Raw genomic sequence first — 25,115 nt, 5'->3', positions numbered from 1 at the left:
TGACCTCAGGTCGGAATCGAACCCGGGTCCCCGGATTTATGGTATTGGCGCCTTATCCACCTGAGCCACGACAATGCATTTTGGGGGCGCTAGATTCAAAGATTTCAGTAAAGTTAATTTATTCGCAAAACAAGCATACGGCACTTTTTTTTTTTTCTTGAAACAAGATGAACCGCATTTGACAAATGTCCAAAATGTACGTACTTGTTTTTAAAAAAAAAAAAAAAAACCACTTGTTTTATTTTCAAAGGTGCTCCAAATAAGACTTTTTCAAGACATTTTGTCTATACAAGATTTTCAAGATGGACTGTCTAAAAACTAGCCTTTCTAGCTAAATGAGGTTTTGCTTGTTGGGCAATTATGTCCTATAATAAGGGTGGCTAGATGTTTTGACTTGAAAATAGACAAACTGCCTAAGATTTTTATTTTTTGCAGTGTAGACATACTGCATGATTTTATTTTTATTTTGCACAGAGTAAAAGTGGCACTTCCCACAGCTGTGACCAAACTAAATATTTATTTCTGAAATGGCACTGTGATTTCCTGTCATGGAGGGGCGGACCCAAAAAAAAAAACCCTCTCACACATACTTTTGAAAGTCTTATGTCTCAAACAGCACATTTGCAATTAATCCAGTTAATTATGCTTTCATTAGCAAACCACTTATTGAAAGAATACAACAACTCATGAAAGATTACAGTTTAGGTCAAGTCTACTTCGCCATACGTTTATGAATGGTAGTTTTAAATGTATAAACTTGTTACATAAACACTTTAGAATAAACACAGTTGTTCTAAAGTTATTGGGTAAGTGCAATGCTGAGGCTACTGATCATTAGCAGCAGTAGTTCCGACAGAAGGCCAGGAAAACAGGGACATGAAGCCTGAATTGTGGTGTTTAAGATGGCTGATTGTTGTAAGAATTTGAAAAATTGTATGGACCTCTTTGTGGATACCTGAGATGATGCTTAATCCTGGGGTGCTTGGTCGGGAGCTGACCTCTCTGACTTCAGTATCATCTGAAGTGCTGCCCACCCCTGAGCAGCTTTCTAACTCCTGCAAGCGCTCCTCTTGCTTTAAATCTGCAGTTTCTATACACACACACACACACACACACACACAATTACTTTTCACCAGGCACTGCAGGTTATTACACATACACTTTCCATCAACTTTAATTAGGAACACCACTTTTCATGCAGTTATCTAAAATCAGCCACTCATGTGGCAGTCACACAACGCCAACCAACCAACCAAAAAAAAAAAAAAAGTGGGTCAAGAGCTTTGAGTAATGTTCACATCAAAATGAAGAAAAAGATCTGTGACTTTGATCATGGCATGGATATTTGTACCAGATGGGCTGGTCTGAGTATTCCAGAAACCGCTCATCTCCTGGTATTTTCACATCCAGTCTCAAGAGTCTACACAGAATTGTGCAAAAAAACATTGAGTGTTAGTTCTGCAGGTGGAAATGCCTTGCTGAAGAGTGGTGAGAGGAAAATGGCCAGATTGATTCAAGCAGTCAAGAAGGATAAAGTAACTTGCATCACTCTTTACAACTGTGGTGAACAGAAAGCATCTCAGCATGCACAACACATCAAACCTTGCAATGGATGGGCTACAACAGCAGAGGACCACATCAGGTTCCACTCCTGTCAGCCAAGAAAAAGAATGAGGCCAACATGGGTACAGACTCACCAGAACTGAACAGGTGTGAAAAAGACTTAAAGACCAGGTGATTTTTTCCCCTAATCTTCAACTGTCTGGTTTCGCCAAGTCTGTGCCCATGATAGCCTCAGATTCTTGTTCCTGGCTGACAGAACTCAATCCTGATATGGTCTTCTGCTCTTGTAGTGCAGTCATCTCAAGGTGTGAGGGTTTGTGCCTTCTGAGATGCTTTTCTGCTCATCATGGGTGTAAAGAGTGCCTATTTGACTTACTATAGACTTCCCGTCAGTTCAAACCAGTCTGATAATTCTCCTCTGATCTCTCTCAGCAGACCCTCTGCTCATACAATGATTTTTGTTTACCATTCTGTGTAAATACTAGAGACTGCTGTGTGTGAAATTCCCAGTAGATACAAGTGAACTACCCAGCAGATTTGAAATACTCAAACCAGCCCATCTGGCACCAATAACCATGCCATGATCAAAGTCACAGAGATCACACTTTTCTCCTCCACTCCAATGTTTTCTCCATGTTCAGATATCAATAACTGAAATCCTTGACTTGTATCTGCATGATTTTTTGCACCACGCTGATGCCACAAGATTGGCTGATTGGATAACTGCACGAATGTGCAGGTGTTCCTAATGGCGTATGGTGAGTGTATATACACGAGTGCATCTTAAAAAAATTAGAATATTGTGAAAAAAAAAAGTTTTTCGTAATTTAATTCAAAAAGTTAAACTTTCATATATTCTATATTCATTATACAAAGTTAAATATTTCAAGACTCTTGTTTTAATTTTGTTTATGGCTTATAGCTCATGAAAATCAGAACTCCAGTATCTCTAATTATTAGAATATTTCCTACGATCAATCAAAGGAGGATTTACAATACAGAAATGTCCAACTTCTGAAAACAAAATTCATTTATCCACTTAATACTTGGTTGGGGCTCCTTTACCATGAATTACTGCATCAATGCAGTGTGGCATGGAGGAGATCAGCCTGCAGCACTGGCAAGGTGTTACTGAAGCCCAGGTTGTTTTAGTAGTAGCCTTCAGCTTGTCTGTACTTTTGGGTCAGGAGTTTCTCATCTTCCTCTTGACACTACCCCATAGATTCTCTCTGGGGTTCAGGTCAGGCAAATTCACTGGACAATTAAGCACAATAATATCATGGTCAGTAAACCATTTGGTAGTAGTTTTGGCACTGTGGGTAGGTGCAAAGTCCTTCTGGAAAAGTAAATCAGCATCTCCATAAAGCTCATTAGCAGATGGAAGCATGAAGTGCTCTAAAACCTCCTGGTAGATGGCTGTGTTGACTCTGGACTTAAAACAATGGACCAACACAAGCAGATGACATGGCACCCCAAAAGTGTCACCATGTCACCAATAACCATGCCACGATCAAAGTCACAGGGATCATACTTTTCTCCTCCACTCCATTCTGTGGCACCCCAAATCATGGCACCCCAAATCATCACAGCCTGCAGAAACTTCACACTGCACTTCAAAACACATTGGATTCTGTGCTTCTCCACTCTTCCTTCAGATTCTAGGACCTTGATTTCAAAATGAAATGCAAAATTTACTTTCATCTGAAAAGAGGACTTTGGATCACTGAGCAACAGTCCAGTTCTTTCTCTCCTTAGCCCAGGTAAGACACTTCTAATGTTGTCTCTGGTTCAGGAGTGGCTTGATATTAGGAATGCAACAGTTGTAACCCCTTTCCTGAAGGTATCCATACATGGTGGCGCTTGATGGACTGACACCAGCCTCAGGCCACTCCTTGTGAAGCTCTCCCAACTTCTTGAATTAACTTTTCTTGACAATCCTCTCAAGGCTGCGGTCATCCCTTTTGCGTGTGCACCTTTTCCAGCCAGACTTTTCAGCAGTGGCCTTCTGTGATTTACTGATGAACTGAAGGCTGCCATCAAAACAACCTGGGCTTCAATAACACTTCGGCAGTACCACAGGCTGATCACCTCCAATGTGCCATGGCATGATGCAGTAATTCATGGTAAAAGTAGCCCCAACCAAGTACTGGGTGTATAAATGAACATACTTTTCAGAAGTTGGAGATTTGTACACTGTAAATCCTTTTTGATTGATCTTAAGAAATACTCTAATAATTTGAGATACTGGATTTCTGATTTTTATGAGCTGTAAGCAATAATCAAAATTAAAACAAAAAAGGCTTGAAATATTTCACTAAGGGTAATGAATATAGATTCCATGAAAGTTTACCTTTTTTAAAATAAATTATGAAAAAAAAAAAAAGAATTCTCTCAGCACTCAGATAGCAACATTGAACTAACTAACATTGAAACTATAGTGAAAGCTATCAGTTATGTTGCTGGTATGTTGTCAATACGACTAAAAACAGATCTTTTCACTGTATTTTTGCTCAGTACTGCTTACTGCAAGTGTGAAAAATGGGCACCACGCTGAAACTCTAGATGACGCACCACTGCAGCAACTCTCGAGCCACGCGTGAGACGTGCATCTCATGCAGGCTGTGTGGCTGCTCTAACTTGTTAACATGGGCGCCGAAATGAAAATCAAGACTTCCTGAGACCGCCACGCGCACACAACAGCTTGGCTAAAGGGCACAAAACAAGTGTATATTGGGGCTATTAAATGTTACTAAATGTATTAAATGTGAATTATTTAATGGAAGTAATTACATGTTGCATATGATGCTCAGCAACTTTGCTGGTGTTTGAAGTGTGGTATAAATATGCATAGCTAACAAAAGCACCTCAACACTCACTACCTGCTGTTGTTTTGACAAACACCAGTATGGCCAGAGTACTCATAGTTCCAAAAGCATAGTCACCCTAGACACTGACGTGCCGTTGTGACGCATCACGCTTCTGGTTGCGGAACGCCAGCTCGCAATGTAAAAATGCACACTGGCATGGCTTCATTTGGTTCAGTGTTAAATCACTCAAGCCAAAATTAGAGGGGTGCCTTCTTTATGCCAATATTACAGAATACAAGTGTAAAAAGGGCTTAGGTAAGCAAGCCTCAGACATGCCTCGAGTTCCTGAAGGACCACTGCATACGCACAAGGATACACAACTTACATATGTGAATATATCACATGGGCAGAAATTATAACAGCAGCTTGGACTTTTCCTAAAAAAAAAAAAAAAGGTAAAGAGTTCGATATAGAGAACTGGACTTCTTATTGATGTAGAACAGACTGGACAGTTGTCTAAAGATCTTGCAAAAGAACAATTGAGCAAATATCTCCAAGAATGTCTTCCGAGATGCATCCGTTATGTTTTGTTTTATGAACCAAAAGTACTCCATTTTGTATTTTGAGAAAGTGGTTTTCAGGTTAAAGTGTTGTGCTATATTTTATTTTGCTCAGTTTCATCAGTGTTTCCACAGACAGTACCAGTCAAAAGTTTGGACACACCTACTCATTCACAGATTTTCTGTCTAATAATTTCCTGCATTGAACAATACTGAAGACATTAAAACTATGAAACAACATATGAAACATACATGGAATTATGTGGTAATCAAGAATGTGTTCAAAAACGTTTCATATTTTAGATTCTTCAAAGTAGCCACCTTGAAAACTTCACACACTATTAGCATCATACCCAACTTCATGAGGTAGTCACTGGCAATGCTTTTCACTTAAGAGGTATGCCTTGTCAAAAGTTAATTAGTGGAATTTCTTGCCTTCTTAATGCGTTCAAGACCATTAAACAGTAAATGGCCCTATAAGACAACTGTAGTAATCCATATTCTGTCAAGAACCACTTAACTAGGTAAACAGAAACGACAGTCCATCATTACTTTAAGACATGAAGTGTCCTTTACTTAATAAAAATAAAGAATGAAAATAGCCTCTATGAGGCGTGCGAGTTTGAAAGCCGATCAATCCTGTGGAAGGAGTAGCGATTTTTGTGAAATTACATATGACCTGTCTCACTGCATCCATGGCAGGTGGCGCCACCTGGTGAACAATTCTTGCTGGAATGTCTTTAGAGTCTTCTGGATGACTATTAGTGAAAACATCCTAGACAGTTTACCAACAGTATTGTTTGTTGTGATGACTCACCCAATATTTTCAAATGCTCATAAAATGTTAAACATGACCAGTGGCGCCACCACTTTGACAACTTTTACACATACCAAACTTGGGTAACGTTCTAGGAGTTTAATCAAAATCTGACCACTCCTGTAGGAGCAGCAGCGTTTTTTTCGTGAAATTGTACATGACCCCTCTGTAGCCTCATAGATGGTAGGTGGCACCACCTGGTGAACAACTTTTGTTGGTATATGTCTGAGTCTTGTGGGCAAATTTCAGTGAAAATGTCCCAGCAGTTTACGAAGAGCAGCATTTAAATGTGACGAGTCACCCAAAAATTTCAGACGCCCATAAAATCGTAAATGACATAACACCACTATCTTGACAACTTTTATGCACACCCAACTGGGGAATGTTGTACATTGTAAGTTTGATCAAAATCCAATCAATCCTGTAGGAGTAGGGATTTTTGTAAATTGTGGATGGACAATGGACAGACAGACAATGCATGATCACACAAGCTCATCCGGCCTGGCCTATAACCAGGTGAGCTAAAAACCATTGAATTAGGTGTCCCCTAACTTTTTAGTGGTACTGTGCCGACTTGCTCCTGATCCTGAAAAAAAGATTGTTTTTCATGCAAGCTAATTAATCTATCTAGTAAAATTTTCCCCATGATTCATGGCTGTCTCATAGTGGAAGCCGGTATCTTTCTTCCGCTCCACTGTGTTGACGTTTGTAGCTAATGCTAACTGCTAGGTAGGGTAGATCAAAGATGACTAAAAGATTGTTACAGGGGTCTGATTTTCTGACGTGCTCTGGGGATAATCCGATCAAAGTGAACCACCATGGATAGTCTATCCCCACAGAATGGACAGACGACATGAAGTTGAAAGAATTTAGAGACATTATCCTCTGACTAAAACATGGTTGTCTTAGCTAGCTCCACTCGGCTATGTTGAGCTCCCTCAGCCTCAGCTGCTTGGATAAACCGGAACTCAAAAACTGGCATCTGGGAGAGGGGGTGTCATTGCAACAACCCCCATTGTCTCTCGCAGGAAAGCCATGGATCGTTACAATACAGCGTTGTGTTGACTGACCATGAACATACATGTTCTCAAAGTCAGTATGGTTATTTTGTCCGCTCTCTGGCCATTGGACAAGAGAGGGGGGGAAAATGCCCTCTCTCAAAAACAAAAGTGTATACAGTGTCCACCATTGCACTAAAGTCACAGCAACTTTATCTGCATTTCTATAAAGAACAACAGAGTGGTGTATGGCCTTAGTGAGATGAATAGGTCCAAAGCTGCAGAGTTTGATCTTAAAGGATAAAATGGTACCATGACTGGAGGCATTTACCATGTGGGGGAAAAAAAAAAAAAAAAAAAGGTTACTCATCATATTTTTGGACTCATCTTAAAAAGTTAAATCATGCTCTCACCTCCATTGGATGCTCACCTGAGTCGCTGGGCAGGACTTCCACACTCCAAGCCTCACTTGTAGTCTCTGTTGAACCGCAGGGGTCCAAAAGAACAGGGCCAGGTGCTGGGAAGCACAGTAGACTCCCCAGCATATGCTCCACCATAGCCCCTGAACAGAAAGTGTGCAGGAACACAGGTCTGAGATTTTTTTTTAAATTAGTGGGGGAGGGATTGTATTGAGGCAGGAGTTATTAGATTAGATAAAACTTAATTGATCCCTTTGGGAGGGTTCCCTCAGGGGAAATTAAGATTTCAGCAGCATCATTACAGATAAACAGAAAAGAAATGGAGGAAAACTTCTAGATAAATTAAAATAAATTAAGTATTTATATGTACAAATATAAAAAGAATAAGATATGAGGAAGAAAGGAAGGGGGGAGAGGGAGGGGGAAGGAGGGGGTGGTGGCAGGAGAGATATTGCACTTTATATTGCACAATGTCCGGTATTGCTTATTGTTAGGCTAGGCTACTGCTCCTTCCCGTCCTCTGTCCTCCTGTTACCCCTCCTCCCCCCCCAGAGAGGAGTTGTACAGCCTGATGGCGTGAGGGACAAAGGAGTTTTTAAGTCTGTTCGTCCTGCACTTGGGAAGGAGCATTTTGTCACTGAACAGACTCCTCTGGTTGCTGATGACGGTGTGCAGAGGGTGATTGGCATCGTCCATGATGTTCAATAGTTTGTCCATAGACCTCTTCTCTGCCACCATCACCAGAGAGTCCAGCTTCACGCCGACCACAGAGCCGGCCCACGTGATCAGTTTGTCCAGCCTGGATGTGTCCTTCTTGGATGTGCTGCCCCCCCAGCACACCACGGTGTAAAACAGGACACTGGCGACCACAGACTGATAGAACATCCACAGGAGTTTCCTGCAGATGTTAAAAGGACCGCAGCCTCCTAAGGAAGTATAGCCTGCCCTGTCCCTTCCTGTATAAGTGTCTGGTATTGCAAGTCCAGTCCAGCTTGCTATCCAGCCACAGCCCGAGATACTTGTAGGAATCCACAGCCTCCACCTCGACTCCCTCGATCAAAACTGGTCGTGACCTTGGTCTGGACCTCCCAAAGTCAATGACCAGCTCCTTGGTCTTCGAGGTGTCGAGCTGCAGATGGTTCCTGTTGCACCACACAGCAAAGTCCCTCACCAGGCTCCTATACTCCTCTCTGTCGTCACTGATACACCCAATGATGGCTGTGTCATCGGCAAACTTCTGAATGTGACATTGTAGTTTTGACATTTTCATTAGTTATTGAGTCTATGAGACGCAATAATGCGCTTTTTGCAAGCCATTGGAAATCATGCATTCTGTCATACAGTTTATCACTTTGATGCAGGAATAACTTGACATTGCGCAGTTCAAATAGGCAGGGGAGAACTTTCCCACGTGATGACCAGCGAACTTCAGTATGAAAGAAGTTTCGTATGCTCGCTTCCCATTTCTTCACACACAGCTTCAGTGTTTTGCTTTTAATCATTAACTATTTTCACAGACTCGTCCAGGACTGTTTTAAGACAGTGGGGCATTTTTTCCCCCCACTGCCAGTTGCTCTCTGTGAATGCAACAGTGTGTTGCTGTAGCAGATGGTGCTACTGCGTATACACACGCAGCAAGGCCAGTTGTATTTTACTGTCATCACAGTTGCACTATCTGTGCAAATGCCAACGCATCTTGTCCAGTCAATGTTATTCTGCACAATGAAATTGAGTCAAAAAAAAAAAAAAAAATCGCTTCTGCTGTGGTGTTGGTCGGCAGGGAGTGACCAAAGAAAAATCATGCACAGCACCATTAAAAAATAAATTATATAAAAAAGATACAATATTGAAAACGAAGTAAATATCCAGAGATTTGCCTCGTTCTCAATCAGTGGATCTGTCCATTTGCAGAGAGAAAAACTGACTGACGTAAACGTGTCACGAGCTGATCTTGGACATTTTCAGCCATGGATGTTATGCACCACTGGACAGTCACTGGACAAAGATACCCTGTTAATTTCATCACTTGCTTTCACCCCAAGCATTACGTTAGCCATAACCTTTGCAGCTGGCTTTTAAATAAAGTCTCGCCTCTTGAATGAGGTTTGCCTGCTTTTGTGATCAGCACGGATACCCTGTATGAAGCTTCTGTAGCGTTCGTATTTTCTGCAGGCACAAAAACTGTGAGGCTCCCTTTCTTGTGTGATGCTGAAGCTCAACATTTTCTCTCAGAAAAAAATGTAGTCGGTTTGACGATGTAATCCTTGTGTTTAGTTTCGAAGTGCTGCTTGAGCTTAGCAGGTTTCGTTGCCTGGTTGGCCAATGTTTCATAGCACAGAAACAATGTGGTTTTGGATCCTCCGCATTCCCAGTCCAAAAAAAAAAAATCCAAATTTGATGTCGCTGTGGTATTTTCATTTCACTTTTGCACTCGAGTTTCCACAGTCATGTTGAGCTTCACTACTACTTTGAGGTAGCTCCTACAGCAAACTATCCTGAGACTCCATATCAATGCTAAGTGAATCATCATGTCTTCGCACTTCTCCACATTCCACGGTCCCTCCACATTCAGAGGTGACGATTATGAAAGCATGACCTAAACTGACGTAGCTATTGGCAGTGTCGCAAAACTTAATGTCCGACAAATTCAAATAGGCTACTGTTTGAATTCATATAGGACTTTATTCAATATAGAAAACAACTAAATCTATGTTACTCAACTTTGTTTTTGGAGTCGCTTAGGCAATTTGAAAAAAAAAAAAAAAAAACATTGATAAAATATGATATGATATTTTATGACATCAACTCACGGACCACCAGAGGTCCACGGACCACACTTTGAGAAGCAGTGCTTTAGAATTATATCATATTTCGGCAATGCCCGTGAGGGGTTGCCAAAGCGGATGTGTTCTGCATAGGTTTTTTTTTTTAAATATAAAAACACACCGGATGGCCCTTACTGATGTAACCCTGCCCAATCTATTTGGGCTTGGCACCAAGTATGCACTGGCTTCTACAATCCCAGTGGCTGAGTATTTTACCTAATCTGCAAGTCTTTGAACTATGGGGGGAAACTGGAGCACTCAGAAGAAACCCACACAGACACGGGGAGAACATGCAAACGCCACACAGAATGGCCCCTGTTGGCCATGAGGTTCCAACCTGGAACCTTCTTGCAATGAGGTGACCGTGCTAACCACTGCACCATCGTATTCCCTGAGATACTTTTGTAAAGTTTGCAAGTTTTTTTTTTTTTTAATGCTGTTTTAGCATGAACTTTTGCCCTTGGATTTTGAGAGTTTGCTCTAGTAATCTAATTAATATAAAATTAGATCATACTGACTGTACAGCCACTGCCAGCACCTTTGATCTAAAGGTAGGACTATTAAATATTAGACATCTTGCATCTAAAGTGCTAATTGTTAATGAACTACTTACTTACTGATCAGGAATTTAATGTACCGTGCTTAACAAACATGGATTAAACCAAATGAGTCTGGAGCATTAAACGAAGCTAGTCCTCCTGGATACAATTATATACACCAGCCTCACCTAACTGGCAGAGGTGGTGGCATCAGTTATTTATAATGATTATCTAGGCGCAACACACAAACCTGGACATAAATTTAATACGCTTGAAGCGCTTCATACAAACATATGTAGCCACAAAAGAGATAAGTCTACCCAGTCAAATTCCATTACTTATTATTTACAGGCCCTTGGGGCCATATTCTGAGCTTCTTTCTGAATTTTTGGATTTCATCTCAGACCTGGTCATTTCGTTAGACAAAGCCCAAGTTGTTGGAGACTAATATTCACTTGGATAACTCAGAGGACCCTCTGAAAACAGTGTTCATGTCCATTTTAGATTCAGTAGGGGTTAATCAGATCATCATAAACCCTACTCAAATGCAGGGCTCGACATTAATGCTTGTCCGCTTGCCCGGGACAAGTGATACGTTATTGGGGGGGGTGGTCAAGCAGCGGTCTGTGACCGGAGGGCGGAGTCAGGAAAGGTAAGTGGCAGAATCACTACACTGAGGTGAATTAACCTGTTTGTGTGTCTTCCCAGGAGCCGCGCCCTATTTAAGGAAGAGGGCGAGAGCAGAGTGGGCTCTCTCCCGACCAGAACACGTGTGTGAGGCATGTGTGTGTGTATGTCTATGTCTAAGTAAACGTGTAGAAGCTGAAAAGCTAATAATCCACCTAAACACTTGCTACAGTGGTGCGGAAACCCGGGATAGAGCGCAGGAGAAAACAGCCCCATGGAGTCCTCCCCCTTCAAGGACCTGGTCCATGCCCTCGCCATGGCCCAAGAGAGCCAGCACCAGGTGCTGGTCGCGCTCCGGGAAGAACAGGAGCGAAGGTTCGAGGCCCTGGTGCTGGCGCAGCAGGAAGATCGCCGGGCGTTCCGGCACCTACTCACGTCGGCGGGGTCCACCACCTCACCCTGACGAAGATGGGCCCCCACGACGACCCCGAGGCCTTCTTCATTCTCTTTGAGCAGGCAGCAGAGGCATGGGATTGGCCGGTGGAACAGCGCGCGGCGCGCCTCCTCCCCCTCCTCACAGGCGAGGCGCAGCTGGCCACGCTACAGCTCCCCGCAGACAGCCGGCTGGTCTACGCGGACCTCCGCAGGGCCGTCCTCCAGTGTGTGGGTCGCACTCCGGAGCAGCAGTGGCAGCGCTTCCGCGGGCTGCGCCTGGAGGAGGTCGGCCGGCCGTTCGCGTTTGGCCAGCAACTCCGGGACGCCTGCCGCCGGTGGCTGAGGGCCGACAACCGCAACGCTGAGGAGATCATCGATCTGGTGGCGCTGGAGCAGTTCGTCGCTCGACTTCCAGAGGGAACCGCAGAGTGGGTCCAGTGCCATCGCCTGGCATCGCTGGATCAGGCCATTGAGCTGGCGGAGGACCATATGGCGGCCGTTCCAATGGCAGGACAGCGTGTCTCCCCTTCTCCCATCCCCTCTCTTTCTCTCTCTCCTTTTGTTCCTCTCCCTCACCCCATTCCCCCACCGTGGAGGCGGGGGCCGGCTCCACCCCAGCGGTGTCCTATCTTCTCCTACTTCCGTGTCTGTCTTCCCCCCCCTCAGGTGAGTGATATCCAGAACACCAGTGCAGAGAGAGAGCCCGGGCCGGTGTCCTGGCGCTGCGGGGAGCCGGGGCACCTCCAGCATCAGTGCTCAGCGATGGAGGCGGGCGCGGTGGTCCGGATCCCCGACGCGCCAGGAGCTGCCCTCGATCGGGCCGGAGCGTATCGCATACCGGTGAGTATCCAAGGGGATGCGTATCAGGCTTTGGTGGATTCCGGCTGTAATCAGACCTCAATCCACCAAAGCCTGGTGCAAGACGAGGCATTGGGGGGAGCACAATTGGTGGTGGTGTGTGCGCACGGGGATGTTCACAGCTACCCTTTAGCGTCAGTTCACATTCTGTTTCGAGGGGAGAAATTTATAGTAAAGGCGGCGGTTAATCCTCGCCTCACCCACTCTATAATTTTGGGGACTGATTGGCCAGGATTTCGGGATTTAATGACTCATTTAGTAAAGAGTGGGTCCTGCAGCAGTTTAATAAGGAAAGGTCCCGGTGTGGCATTGGCGGGAGCAGCTGTCACAGAGCCGTCTACGTCAGCTCTGCGTCAGAGTGAGGAGCCGCCGGCTCCTCCTCTCTCTATTGGGGAATCCCTTGCAGATTTCCCATTAGAGCAGTCGCGAGACAAGACTCTGCAGCATGCGTTTGATCAAGTGAGAGTAATCGATGGTCAAATGCTCCAGCCAAGCGCCGCCCCGTCCTTCCCCTACTTCGCAATTATGAAGAATAGATTATACCGAGTGACGCAGGACACTCAGACTAAAGAGCGAGTCACGCAGCTTTTGATTCCGAAGAGCCGCCGGGAATTGGTATTCCAGGCGGCTCACTTTAATCCCATGGCTGGACACTTGGGGCAGGATAAAACACTAGCCCGAATAATGGCCCGATTCTATTGGCCGGGGATTCGCGGCGATGTCCGTAGGTGGTGTACGGCATGCCGCGAATGCCAGTTAGTAAATCCAGCGGCCATTCCAAAAGCGCCTTTGCGCCCTCTACCATTAATCGAGACCCCGTTCGAAAGAATTGGGATGGATCTCGTCGGGCCATTAGATCGGTCAGCACGAGGGTACCACTTTATATTAGTTCTAGTGGACTATGCAACACGATACCCGGAAGCAGTGCCTCTTCGCAATATCTCAGCATGCAGTATTGCGGAGGCGCTCTTCCGCGTTATCTCCCGAGTCGGAATCCCGAAAGGGATTCTGACTGATCAAGGCACCACGTTTATGTCATGAACACTAAAGGAACTGTACAAGTTGTTGGGTATTAAGCCGATCCGCACCAGCATTTATCACCCACAAACGAACGGTTTAGTTGAACGGTTCAATCGAACTCTCAAAAATATAATTTAAAAAATTCATAAGTGAGGACGCACGTAATTGGGATAAGGGGCTCAAACCCTTGTTTTCAGTGCGAGAGGTCCCACAAGCCTCCACGGGGTTCTCCCCATTTGAATTGTTATACGGGCGTAAGCCGCACGGCATTCTAGATGTGCTGCGGGAAAATTGGGAGGAGGGACCTTCACAAAGTAAAAATGAAATACAATACATTATTGACCTGCACGCAAAACTCCACACACTCGCCCACCTAACCCAGGAGAATTTGCAGCAGGCCCAAGCATGACAAACCCGCCTGTACAAGGGTACGCGCCTCAGGGAGTTCGCACTGGGAGATAAAGTACTCGTACTGTTGCCCACATCGAGCTCTAAATTAATCGCCAGGTGGCAAGGACCCTTTGAGGTCACACGGCGAGTCAGGGACGTCGACTATGAGGTGAGGCGAACGGACAGGGGTGGGGCGTTACAGATATACCACCTCAATCTGTTAAAACGTTGGAGCAAGGAGGTCCCCATGGCACTGGTGTCGGTGGTTCCTGAGAAGGCAGAGCTGGGGCCGGAGGTTCAAAAGGGAAAATTGGCATCACCCACCGCTCCGGTCCCCTGTGGAGCCCACCTCTCACCGACCCAGCTCGCGGAGGTCGCCAACAGAATTTTCTGACGCGTTCTCGCCCCTGCCCAGCCGCACCCACCTCATAGAACACCACACTGAGATGCCCCCGGGGGTGGTAGTGCGCAGCTGCCCTTACAGACCGCCCGAACACAAGAAAAAGGTGGTTCGGGAAGAATTCGAGACCATGCTCGAAATGGGCATTATCGAGGAGTCCCACAGTGACTGGAGCAGCCCGGTGGTCTTGGTTCCCAAGGCCGACGGGTCGGTCCGGTTCTGTGTCGACTATAGGAAGGTCACCGCAGTGTCTAAATTCGACGCGTACCCAATGCCTCATATTGATGAGTTGCTTGATTGACTAGGCTCGGCTCGCTTTTACTCAACACTGGATTTAACAAAGGGTTACTGGCAGATCGCCTTGACTCCATTATCCCAAGAAAAAACGGCCTTTTCCACACCATTCGGCTTACACCAGTTTGTCACACTTCCGTTTGGGCTGTTTGGGGCGCCCGCTACGTTTCAGCGGCTGATGGATAGGGTCCTTCGCCCCCACGCCGCCTACGTGGCCGCCTATCTCGACGATATAATTATCTATAGTAATGACTGGCCGAGACACCTCCAACATCTGAGGGCCGTCCTTAGGTCGCTGAGGCGGGCGGGCCTCACAGCCAACCCGAAGAAGTGTGCAATTGGGCGGGTGGAAGTACAGTATCTGGGCTTCCACTTGGGCAATGGGCAGGTGCGTCCCCAAATTAACAAGACAGCGGCAATTGCGGCCTGCCCGAGGCCCAAGACCAAAAAGGGGGTGAGAGTTCCTGGGGCTGGCTGGCTATTATCGTAGGTTTATACCTAATTATTTGGACGTCACCAGCCCGCTGACTGATCTCACTAAAAAGGGGGCACCAGATCCGGTCCAGTGGACGGAGCAGTGCCAGCGGGCTTTTTCTGAGGTAAAGGCTGCACTGTGTGGGGGGGGCCACTGTTACACTCCCCTGACTTTTCTCTCCCTTTTATATTGCAGATGGACGCGTCGGACAGAGGGCTGGGGGCTGTTTTGTCCCAGGAGGTGGAGGATCGTCCAGTGCTGTACACAAGTCGGAAGCTGTCAGTGCGTGAGGGGCGCTACAACAGCATAGAGAAGGAGTGCCTGGCCATCAAGTGGGCGGTCCTCGCCCTCCGTTACTACCTGCTGGGACGCCCTTTCACCCTCTGTTCGGACCACGCGCCCCTCCAGTGGCTCCACCGCATGAAGGATGCCAACACGCGGATCACCCGTTGGTATCTGGCACTCCAACCCTTTAACTTAAGGTGGTCCACAGGCCGGGGGCGCAGATGGTCGTGGCGGACTTCCTCTCCCGTCAAGGGGGGGGGGTCGGCTGCAGGCCGGACGGCTGCCTGGCCTGAGTTGGGCGGTGGGGGTATGTGGCGGGGGGGGGGGGGGGGGGGGGGGGGCGTGGTCAAGCGTCGGTCTGTGACCGGAGGGCAGAGTCAGGGAAGGTAAGTGGCAGAATCACTACACCTGAGGTGAATTAACTTGTTTGTGTGTCTTCCCAGGAGCTGCGCCCTATTTAAGGAAGAGAGCGAGAGCAGAGCGGGCTCTCTCCCGACCAGAACACGTGTGTGTGGCATGTGTGTATGTCTAAGTAAATGTGTAGAAGCTGAAAAGCTAATAATAAAAGAGTTAGTGAGAACTCAGTACTGGCCTGCCGTGCTTCTGTGCTCCACCCACCTAAACACTTGCTACAGTAATGTCGGACAAGTTCATCGTCTTGGTTACTTGTCCAATCGGACAAGTGCCAAAATACGCCGATATTTGGGTTACATATCAAATTTATCAGTTTATTCATACGATTTCCGAAGCATCTCACTCGACATATTGTTTTGATGAATCACCGGATGTTTCTATTCGGAAAGAGCGATGTGCGCATGCGCAATATTCCACTTGCGAAACCGGCCAATATCGCTTCGTGTATTTGAGCTGAAAAGTAAACGGTCGTTTATGATTGGTTTTAATCGTGTCATACACGTGGATTTGTTGACATTTCTGCTGGCGATAGCATTATTCAACTGTATATTTACGTTGTGTATGTGGTAATTTCCAAATCTTTGAATTGTTGTTGATGGTGTTCATTATATAGCCGAGCGTGTGGCGGGGTGTGCTGGGCTTGGAATGTGCGCCTGCATGCGTGTGGATTGACAGGGAGTGAGGTAGGAGTGGGGAAAGTTATCTATGAAATACCAAGCTGTCAAATGGCTGCTAATTAGGTTACCGGCTGTATTAATTAACTAATTAGTAATGGGAGTTTAGGGATTTGAAACATAGGGCTCTATAATTTAGATATAATTATGCATTATTTGAAATTATTTTTTTGACCATTAAATACCGTACCATACAGGAGCCACACTGAATTATCAGACAACAATTAATCAGTGGAGGATATATATTCAAGTTAATAATTTAAAAATGAAAATATATACAATTTTAATTTTCTGGTTTTCAGTTTCTCATAAATAAATCAATGATTGATGGAGTCCAATTTTTTTCTGCAGTGAATAGATTTTTGTTATCAGCTGTTTTTATTTGTAGCATTGTTATTTGTTTCTCTTGTCCAAACTAGTGATCTCAAGTCATAAATTTTATGATAATGTTACTTTTTGTGATATTTGTTACTGAACTGCAGAGTACTGATCTGTGTGTATATAATGGTTAGTGTTTCTGGATCTCATAGTATAGTTATTTTGTTCTTAAAATTTTATGTTCATAATTTCTACTCTATTCGAATATAATGCTTCTGATCTTCAGCATAATAATTGGTGAATTATGGTATCAGTCTTTATTTTTGAACTTTTGCCTCAGTATATCAAGTATTGATTACTTTTGATTCATAGATATTATGCATATGTTGTGAATTCGGAAACAAATGCAATAAAGATTGTTGGGTTACAAATAGTTTGTGGGGTTTTTTTTTCCTCAAATATTTCTTCGGACAAGTCAACTTCACATTCGGACAAGTACATTTCCTTTCAACTTGCCCGACAGAACAAGTGGTTTCAAAAGTTAATGTAGAGCCCTGAGATGGTCACACTTGATCTAATCCTAACATTCAGGTTAAATATAGACAATATAGTCATACTTCCACAGTCTGAAGCTGAAATTCATCAGCTCTTATTCAAAATACATCCGAGCAATAACATGCACCTTGCCATACTACTGTGTCAAACATTCACAAAAACTACTTCCAAGTTTTATAAAAATAGTATCCCAGAGTTATCAACTTTGAATCACTAAGACCCCACAGAACTTGATCAGGCAATTGAATGGTTCGAGTCAACATTCCATGATACTTGAGATAGCGTAGCTCTACTTAAAAGGAAAAATGATAGAAAAAAAATTAGCACCCTGGTATAACAATTACACACGCACCATAAAACAGACCACTTGAAAATTAGAATGTAAATGGCATCAAACAAAACTGGTAGTACTACAATTAGCATGGAAGGAGAACCTCCTGAAGTATAGAAAAGTTCTTAATGCTGCTAGATCAACACATCTCTCCACCCTAATAGAGGATAACAAAAGCAATCCGAGACTTAATACTGTAGCAAAATAAACTAGGAAAAAGACCACTATAGACACATGCACACCTGCAACATGTAGCAGCAATGACTTCATGAATTTTTTTCAAATCACAAAATTGAAAATATCCAACAAAAAAATTCAAACTACTAATTTAAGGCCAGACAATTTAAGTAACCCTGTAGTTAACAATAGAACTCATATCAGCAATTAGAATATTTACTCCTCAAGAAATTTCCACATCAAAATCTTCAACTTGTGTACTAGATCTACACCTACACAACTCTTCAAACAGATATCAGAAGCAACTGAACCTCTTCTAAAAATGATCAATTCTTCCCTTAGAACTGATGTTCCCAAAGCCTTTAAATTAACAGTTATCAAACCCCTGATTAAAAAAAAAAAAACCCTTGAAAAGGCTGAATAAGGAGTTCACAATTTGTTCTGTAGACTTCCAAAGGGCATTCAATTCAAATCAGTATAGATGCCACGTTTGCCATCCTTCCTCTCTATGGCATCCCACAATCAATTGTTGAAGCGATAAGAGTGCTCTCCAAAGAAACCAAGACCACAGTTATAACGTCAGATGGCGAAACAGACTTCTTTGGCATCACTACAGGAGTTCAAGGTGATACTCTTGTGCATTTTCTATTCATCATTGTGCTCGACTACATTCGTCTAGACCCTGGGTGCCCACTACGTCGATCGCGATCGACCGGTCGATCTCAAAGGCAGGGATGGTAGATCTCATGATTGATATGTAAATATTAATATATTCGTTATGAAATTAAAAAAAAAAAAAAACATCGTGGTCATTTTTACATGTAAACAAATTCGCTTTTTCCCTGAAGCGAAATGTCAGCCAAGCGCTGCGTCAAAAAAAATGTTACATTAGGTTACCATGACAACCAGTAAAATGAAACTGCTGGTTTCAAAGATGCAGCGCCGTGATTTAGGAAACTTCCGAAACCTCGCCTCGGAGCTGGAGATGCAAGGGAGGGCGTTTGCGCAACTTAACAGTGCGCGCTACACTGTGCAGATTGAAATTCTCCAGTCAGAGTTTGAGAAGCGATTTCAAGACTTTGCTTTGCTCGAGCCACTAGCTACATTCATGTGCTACCCATTTGGGGAAGATACTGAGGTGGATTCCCTCGCCTCAAAAGTTACGGCACTGTTTCAGCTGAACACGTCTGCCGTGCAAGACGAGATGCTGATGCTGCAGTCTGACATCGAGTTGAAGTCCAGGGCGCATGGGCCATTTTGGAATTTACTCACGGAGGCGAAGTACCCGAACATGCGGCAATGTGCCACCTCCTTAACCGCATTGTTCGGCTCCACTTATTTGTGCGAGTCGGCCTTTTCGCATATGAAGATCATTAAGTCTAAATACCGCTCCAGTATGTCCGACGATCATCTCGAGGCCTGCTTGAGGCTCGCTACCAGCAGCTACTGTCTGGACTATGCAGCCCTCTCTGACTCCCTCCAGTGCCAATCATCATCGGATTAAGATCTGATTTAGGGCCTACATCAGTATGCTATGTATTAATGTTGTGCTGTTGCTAAGTTCCACGGTTAAAAAAAAAAAAAAATTAAAAAAATATAAAAGAAGGAAAAATGTTTTTATATAAAATTGTTGTAAATGGCAAATCTCTGTCTAGCAGGCTATACAAAAGTCAATTGATGTGAACAAAAATGTTTTGGGGTTTACAATGCCTGTCTGGATGCATTTAACTTTTTTTTCTAAACATAGCCCATTTTTTTTTTTTTTTTTTTTTACAGTGGGCTTGTTTCATGTTTACTTATTAGTAGTTTGCGGTTTATAAAAATTAACAGTGATTTGAACAAAAATACGTTTAGGAGTACAAAGCTTATGCATTTAACATAATTTGAATGTAAATTTCAGTCACCTTTTTGTATGCATGTTTGCATATTATTAAACAAATTGCATATGAATGTTTATAAATCAAAACAAGTGTCATTATTGTTATTATTATTATTAGTAGTAGTAGTAGTAGTAGCAGCAGTACTAGTAGTCATAGTAGGCCTAGTAGTGGTAACAACCTAGTCCGAGTAGATCATATTAACATGGTCATTTTAAAAGTAGCTCGCGAATCAAAATATTGTGGGCACCCCTGGTCTAGACTATGTTCTAGGCGAAGCCAGAAGCATCCAGTATGGCATCTTGCAGATCTTGACTTTGCAGATGGCTGCTTTAATATCAGATCTTGTTGTGAATGCAGAATCACTTTTACAGTCACTTGAGAAGGCAGCAAGACTAGTGGGTCTACACTGCAACGAAAACAAAACGGAGTGCATCTCCACAACCTCAAACCCTCACGAGCCATGATCACTCAGGCGCAAGCGTCAAGCAAGTTGACAACTTCAAATACCTTGGGTCATGCATTATGGATTCCCAAAAGGATATGAAATCTCAAAGCATTAGCATGGACAGCATGTAACAAGCTCAACAAGATATGGCACTCTAGCCTTGCAAACAAGAAGCAGGTTTATCGGTTTGAAATGTTGATTGAGCCGATCCTGCTTTATGGATCTGAGATGTGGACACCAACTATGCGATAACAGCAGCAGCTAGATGGGACACACTAATCTACTTCAACATGCCCAAAACATTCACTGGTCAGAGCATGCCACACATGAGCAGATATATGACAAACTTCCCCTGATCTCCCAGAAGCTGACAAAGCGCCGTCTCCAATTCAGCAGTCACTGCCAATGAGCAAAGGGTGAGATCATCCAAGCCACCCTTTTATGGAAACCATGTGGCCCTGCCCATTAAAGGAAAATTACATTCCCAGATGCGACTGCAAGAGATTCGGGAATTGACAGGGTGGATCTTACTAATGCGATAATGGATTGGAGGGTGTGGAATGAGGTTGTTCGGGGCATCTCGACCGGAATGGCCGAATGATGAGTCACCATCAGAGTTCTTGTACAACCCCGATTCCATGAAAGTTGGGACAAAGTACAAATTGTAAATAAAAACAGAATGCAACGATGTGGAAGTTTCAAAATTCCATATTTTATACAGACTAGAACATAGATGACATATCAAATGTTTAAACTGAGAAAATGTATCATTTAAAGAGAAAAATTAGGTGATTTTTAAATTTCATGACAACAACACATCTCAAAAAAGTTAGGACAAGGCCATGTTTACCACTGTGAGACATCGCCTTTTCTCTTTACAACAGTCTGTAAACGTCTGGGGACTGAGGAGACAAGTTGCTCAAGTTTAGGGATAGGAATGTTAACCCATTCTTGTCTAATGTAGGATTCTAGTTGCTCAACTGTCTTAGGTCTTTTTTTGTTGTATTTTCCGTTTTACGATGCGCCAAATGTTTATGGGTGAAAGATCTGGACTGCAGGCTGGCCAGTTCAGTACCTGGACCCTTCTTCTACGCAGCCATGATGCTGTAAATTGATGCAGTATGTGGTTTGGCATTGTCATGTTGGAAAATGCAAGGTCTTCCCTGAAAGAGACGTCGTTTGGATGGGAGCATATGTTGCTCTAGAACCTGGATATACCTTTCAGCATTGATGGTGTCTTTCCAGATGTGTAAGCTGCCCATGCCACACGCAGTAATGCAACCCCATACCATCAGAGATGCAGGCTTCTGAACTGAGCGTTGATAACTTGGGTCATCCTTCTCCTCTTTAGTCCGAATGACATGGCATCCCTGATTTCCATAAAGAACTTCAAATTTTGATTCGTCTGACCACAGAACAGTTTTCCACTTTGCCACAGTCCATTTTAAATGAGACGTCTGTGCTTCTGGATCATGTTTAGATACGGCTTCTTCTTTGAACTATGGAGTTTTAGCTGGCAACGGCGGATGGCACGGTGAATTGTGTTCACAGATAATGTTCTCTGGAAATATTCCTGAGCCCATTTTGTGACTTCCAATACAGAAGCATGCCTGTATGTGATGCAGTGTTGTCTAAGGGCCCGAAGATCACGAGCACCCAGTATGGTTTTCCGGCCTTGATCCTTACGCACAGAGATTCTTCCAGATTCTCTGAATCTTTTGATGATATTATGCACTGTAGATGATATGTTCAAACTCTTTGCAATTTTACACTGTCGAACTCCTTTCTGATGTTGCTCCACTATTTGTCAGCGCAGAATTAGGGGGATTGGTGATCCTCTTCCCATCTTTACTTCTGAGAGCCGCTGCCACTCCAAGATGCTCTTTTTATACCCAGTCATGTTAATGACCTATTGCCAATTGACCTAATGAGTTGCAATTTGGTCCTCCAACTGTTCTTTTTTTGTACCTTTAACTTTTCCAGCCTCTTATTGCCCCTGTCCCAACTTTTTTGAGATGTGTTGCTGTCATGAAATTTCAAATGAGCCAATATTTGGCATGAAATTTCAAAATGTCTCACTTTCAACATTTGATATGTTGTCCATGTTCTATTGTGAATACACTATCAGTTTTTGAGATTTGTAAATTATTGCATTCCATTTTTATTTACAATCTGTACTTTGTCCCAACTTTTTTGGAATCGGGGTATACATAGACACATTATATGAGGGTATCTAAGAAATTATTGAAAAATATTACCTATGCATTTTAGTTTAGATATGAACACAGTTAAAAGGTGTGAAGGCAAATACAAGTATTCTGACTGATGTGTCATGAAGCCTGAGCATACATCAAAACCAGTGTAATTCAACTTGTGCCTTTTCAAATCAATGTTTTAAATGAAAAAAAAAAATGTAGACATTATGTAGCAGCTACCACTATCCAACACACTAATTTGTTATATAAAAACAGTTTATGGGGTGCACCAGCATGTCATTTGTAAATGTACAGAATGGTCAAATTATGAATATATTGTTAATACACACACACACACAAAAAAAAAAAAAACTCAGCAGTGATTTCTAAATTTACTTTGACTTGTATAGTATTTCATTACACACAATACGAACCCAAGATTTTTCATGTTTTGTCTGGTCAACTTCATTACACTTGTTGATATACAGTGTTTCAGGCCTGCAACACAATCCAAAAATCGTTGGGATGGGGCAATTTAAGGCTAGTAATGAGGTAAAACGATTCGTGAGATTTGAAACAAAATCACTATCCAGGAAAGGCTTAGTTTTTGAGAAGTAAAGAGGAGATGAGAATCTCCAGTTTGTCAACAAATGTGCGAGAAAATTATTGAAATGTTTAAAAACAATGTTCCTCAAAGAAAGATATGAAGGGATTTGGATATTTCACCCTTTACATATCATTGAACAATTCAAGGAATCTGGAGCAAATTTGGTGTATAAAAAGGGCAAGGGCACAAGCATAAACTGAACACCCTTGATCTCCAATCCCTGAGACTGCACTGAATCAAGAACCATCATTCATATCTAGCTGATATAACAACATGGGCTTAACATTCCATCCACAAATGCCAGTTGGGTTGTTTTACAATCAGGGTACAAAGTTTGTGTCATGGGGTCCAAAATTCAAATTAAAAAAAAAAAACTATCAAATCTGCACTTTTGGAAATTGATACACACGAACATAGGCATGTGTAATAGTTTGTATTATAACAAGATTAAGTGTAGCTTTAAGCAGGGCTGGGAGAAACAAATGAAGTGATTCTCGGAGAGGACATTTTTTTGACAATTCAGAATCCACTACTTCCATAGTGCTTTTAAATATAAGGCTGTAAGCTGTGTGTTAGTTGTCTCTAATATTTATGTCCCAATAGCTTGACCACATTTTAGGATGAAAATAATCATTTTAGATCTGTTATTTATATTGAAAAATTAGCTGTCTCGGAGAGGACTTTTTTTGACACAATTACATACTAATTTGATCAAAATAGTCTGAAAACCTACTGGCATTCAACATTAAAACTTAACTATGTTTCCAATGATATGGAACCAAATATTTGTTTTATGGTATAAAGAATGATTTAAGTGCATCCCTTTTGGAGCTACCTGTGGTCAAAAAAAAAAAAGCACTTTTTCTAAATGACACGAGTAATTTTGCTAAATATGACATACATTTCCATACGTTCACCAAAAATAACGTTATCACCAAATATTTCTTTTGCATGGTAAATGGAGCTATCACAGGGCTACAATAAACAACCAAGTTCATTTAGTCAAGCCTTTTGATATTGAAGATAATAAGTGTTAAATGTGATTTTTAGCTTGCGTACCCTGATTGTAAAACAACCCAGTTACAACTTCACTGTGCAAAATGGAACCCTTATGTTAACTCTGTCCAGAAATGCTGGACCAGCAAAGCCCAACAGCATCTTTTCTTTTCTATCTCAGGCAGATCAAAACATCTGGCATGGGCCCAATGGACTGTTTTGCTGGGCCACTACTGAAAGCATCCTTACAGGATACATCGCAACCTGGTATGGGAACTGCACCACCCTCAATCGCAAGGCAATTCAGAGGGTGTTGAGGACAACACAATGGATTTGTGGGTGTGAGCTTCCCGCCTTCCAGATCATTTAAAAGAGGCAGTGTGTCCGAAAGGCCCAAAGTATCTTCAGAAACCAAAACAAATGTTTGACCTGCTGCCTTCTGGCAAGCGGTACCGCAACCTCAAGGCTCAGACCAGCAGGCTCTGGTTCAGTTTCTTTCACCAGGCCATCAAACTCTTAAATGGATGAACAATTTGCATTCACATATATGCACATATACACACAGAACTTGTACACACAACATGCATGCATCCTCCCTTTTGGTGGAGACTGCACACCACACTGACTTGTGCACCTTCATTGCATTATCTCGTATATGGTCTCGTACTGTTTGTATTGACTTACTGTATTTATTAGTACTATTGGTTTTATTTTTATTTTCCAGCATTTGCATACGCTGCTTTGGCAGAAGGCCAAGCCAAAGAATTTTACTCCTTGTACTTGTATAATGGATACAACAACAAACTTGAGTGCTATCACTATGCTTCATGGCACCATCTACTGTACAAGCTCAAGAACGCAACTACTGTACCTTTTAACATGGAATGGAAAAATTTGAATAAGAAACTGCTGTTTCAATGTTAAAAAAGTTTAATGTCCTCAGTTTCGACATTTATGTTGTCTTTGTATGCTTCAGTGAAATATAGCATTTCAATGAATTGTAAGTCATAGTAGTCTGTTTTTAATTTACATTTTACACAGCTTCCCAACTATTTTGGAATGTGGGTTGTAAATTAATATGGTCTTACTTTAAATACCTAGTAATGCACTCTGTACCCAAGAAAACCTTGATTTCAGTGTTCGGAATCCTTTTTGAAAAAAAGACTACTCTTGAAATAGCCAAGTTAACAGACCTTGAGATTAGGCCAAAT

At 43.0% G+C, this 25,115-nt stretch overlaps 1 protein-coding gene across 7 annotated transcripts in view; it reads right to left on the bottom strand.

The window, feature by feature from the left end:
• gapvd1 (GTPase activating protein and VPS9 domains 1) overlaps positions 1 to 25,115 on the bottom strand; it is a 271,874-nt gene that overhangs the window by 75,225 nt on the left and 171,534 nt on the right. For 5 of the 7 annotated variants that reach the window (XM_060931729.1, XM_060931728.1, XM_060931730.1 and 2 more), the window contains exons 12-13: positions 7,176 to 7,307; positions 956 to 1,090 (exon numbers count right to left, since the gene is read on the bottom strand). In XM_060931729.1, coding sequence (XP_060787712.1) covers positions 956 to 1,090; positions 7,176 to 7,307 — 267 coding nt within the window. Of the gene's footprint in view, positions 1 to 955; positions 1,091 to 4,199; positions 4,269 to 7,175; positions 7,308 to 25,115 lie in introns of those variants that run through there. The other 2 variants (XM_060931735.1, XM_060931734.1) reach the window with 2 other exon arrangements.

This window comes from Neoarius graeffei, chromosome 10, assembly GCF_027579695.1.
Source record: "Neoarius graeffei isolate fNeoGra1 chromosome 10, fNeoGra1.pri, whole genome shotgun sequence".
NCBI lineage: Eukaryota > Metazoa > Chordata > Actinopteri > Siluriformes > Ariidae > Neoarius > Neoarius graeffei.
This window is presented reverse-complemented; position numbering and strand designations above follow the sequence as displayed.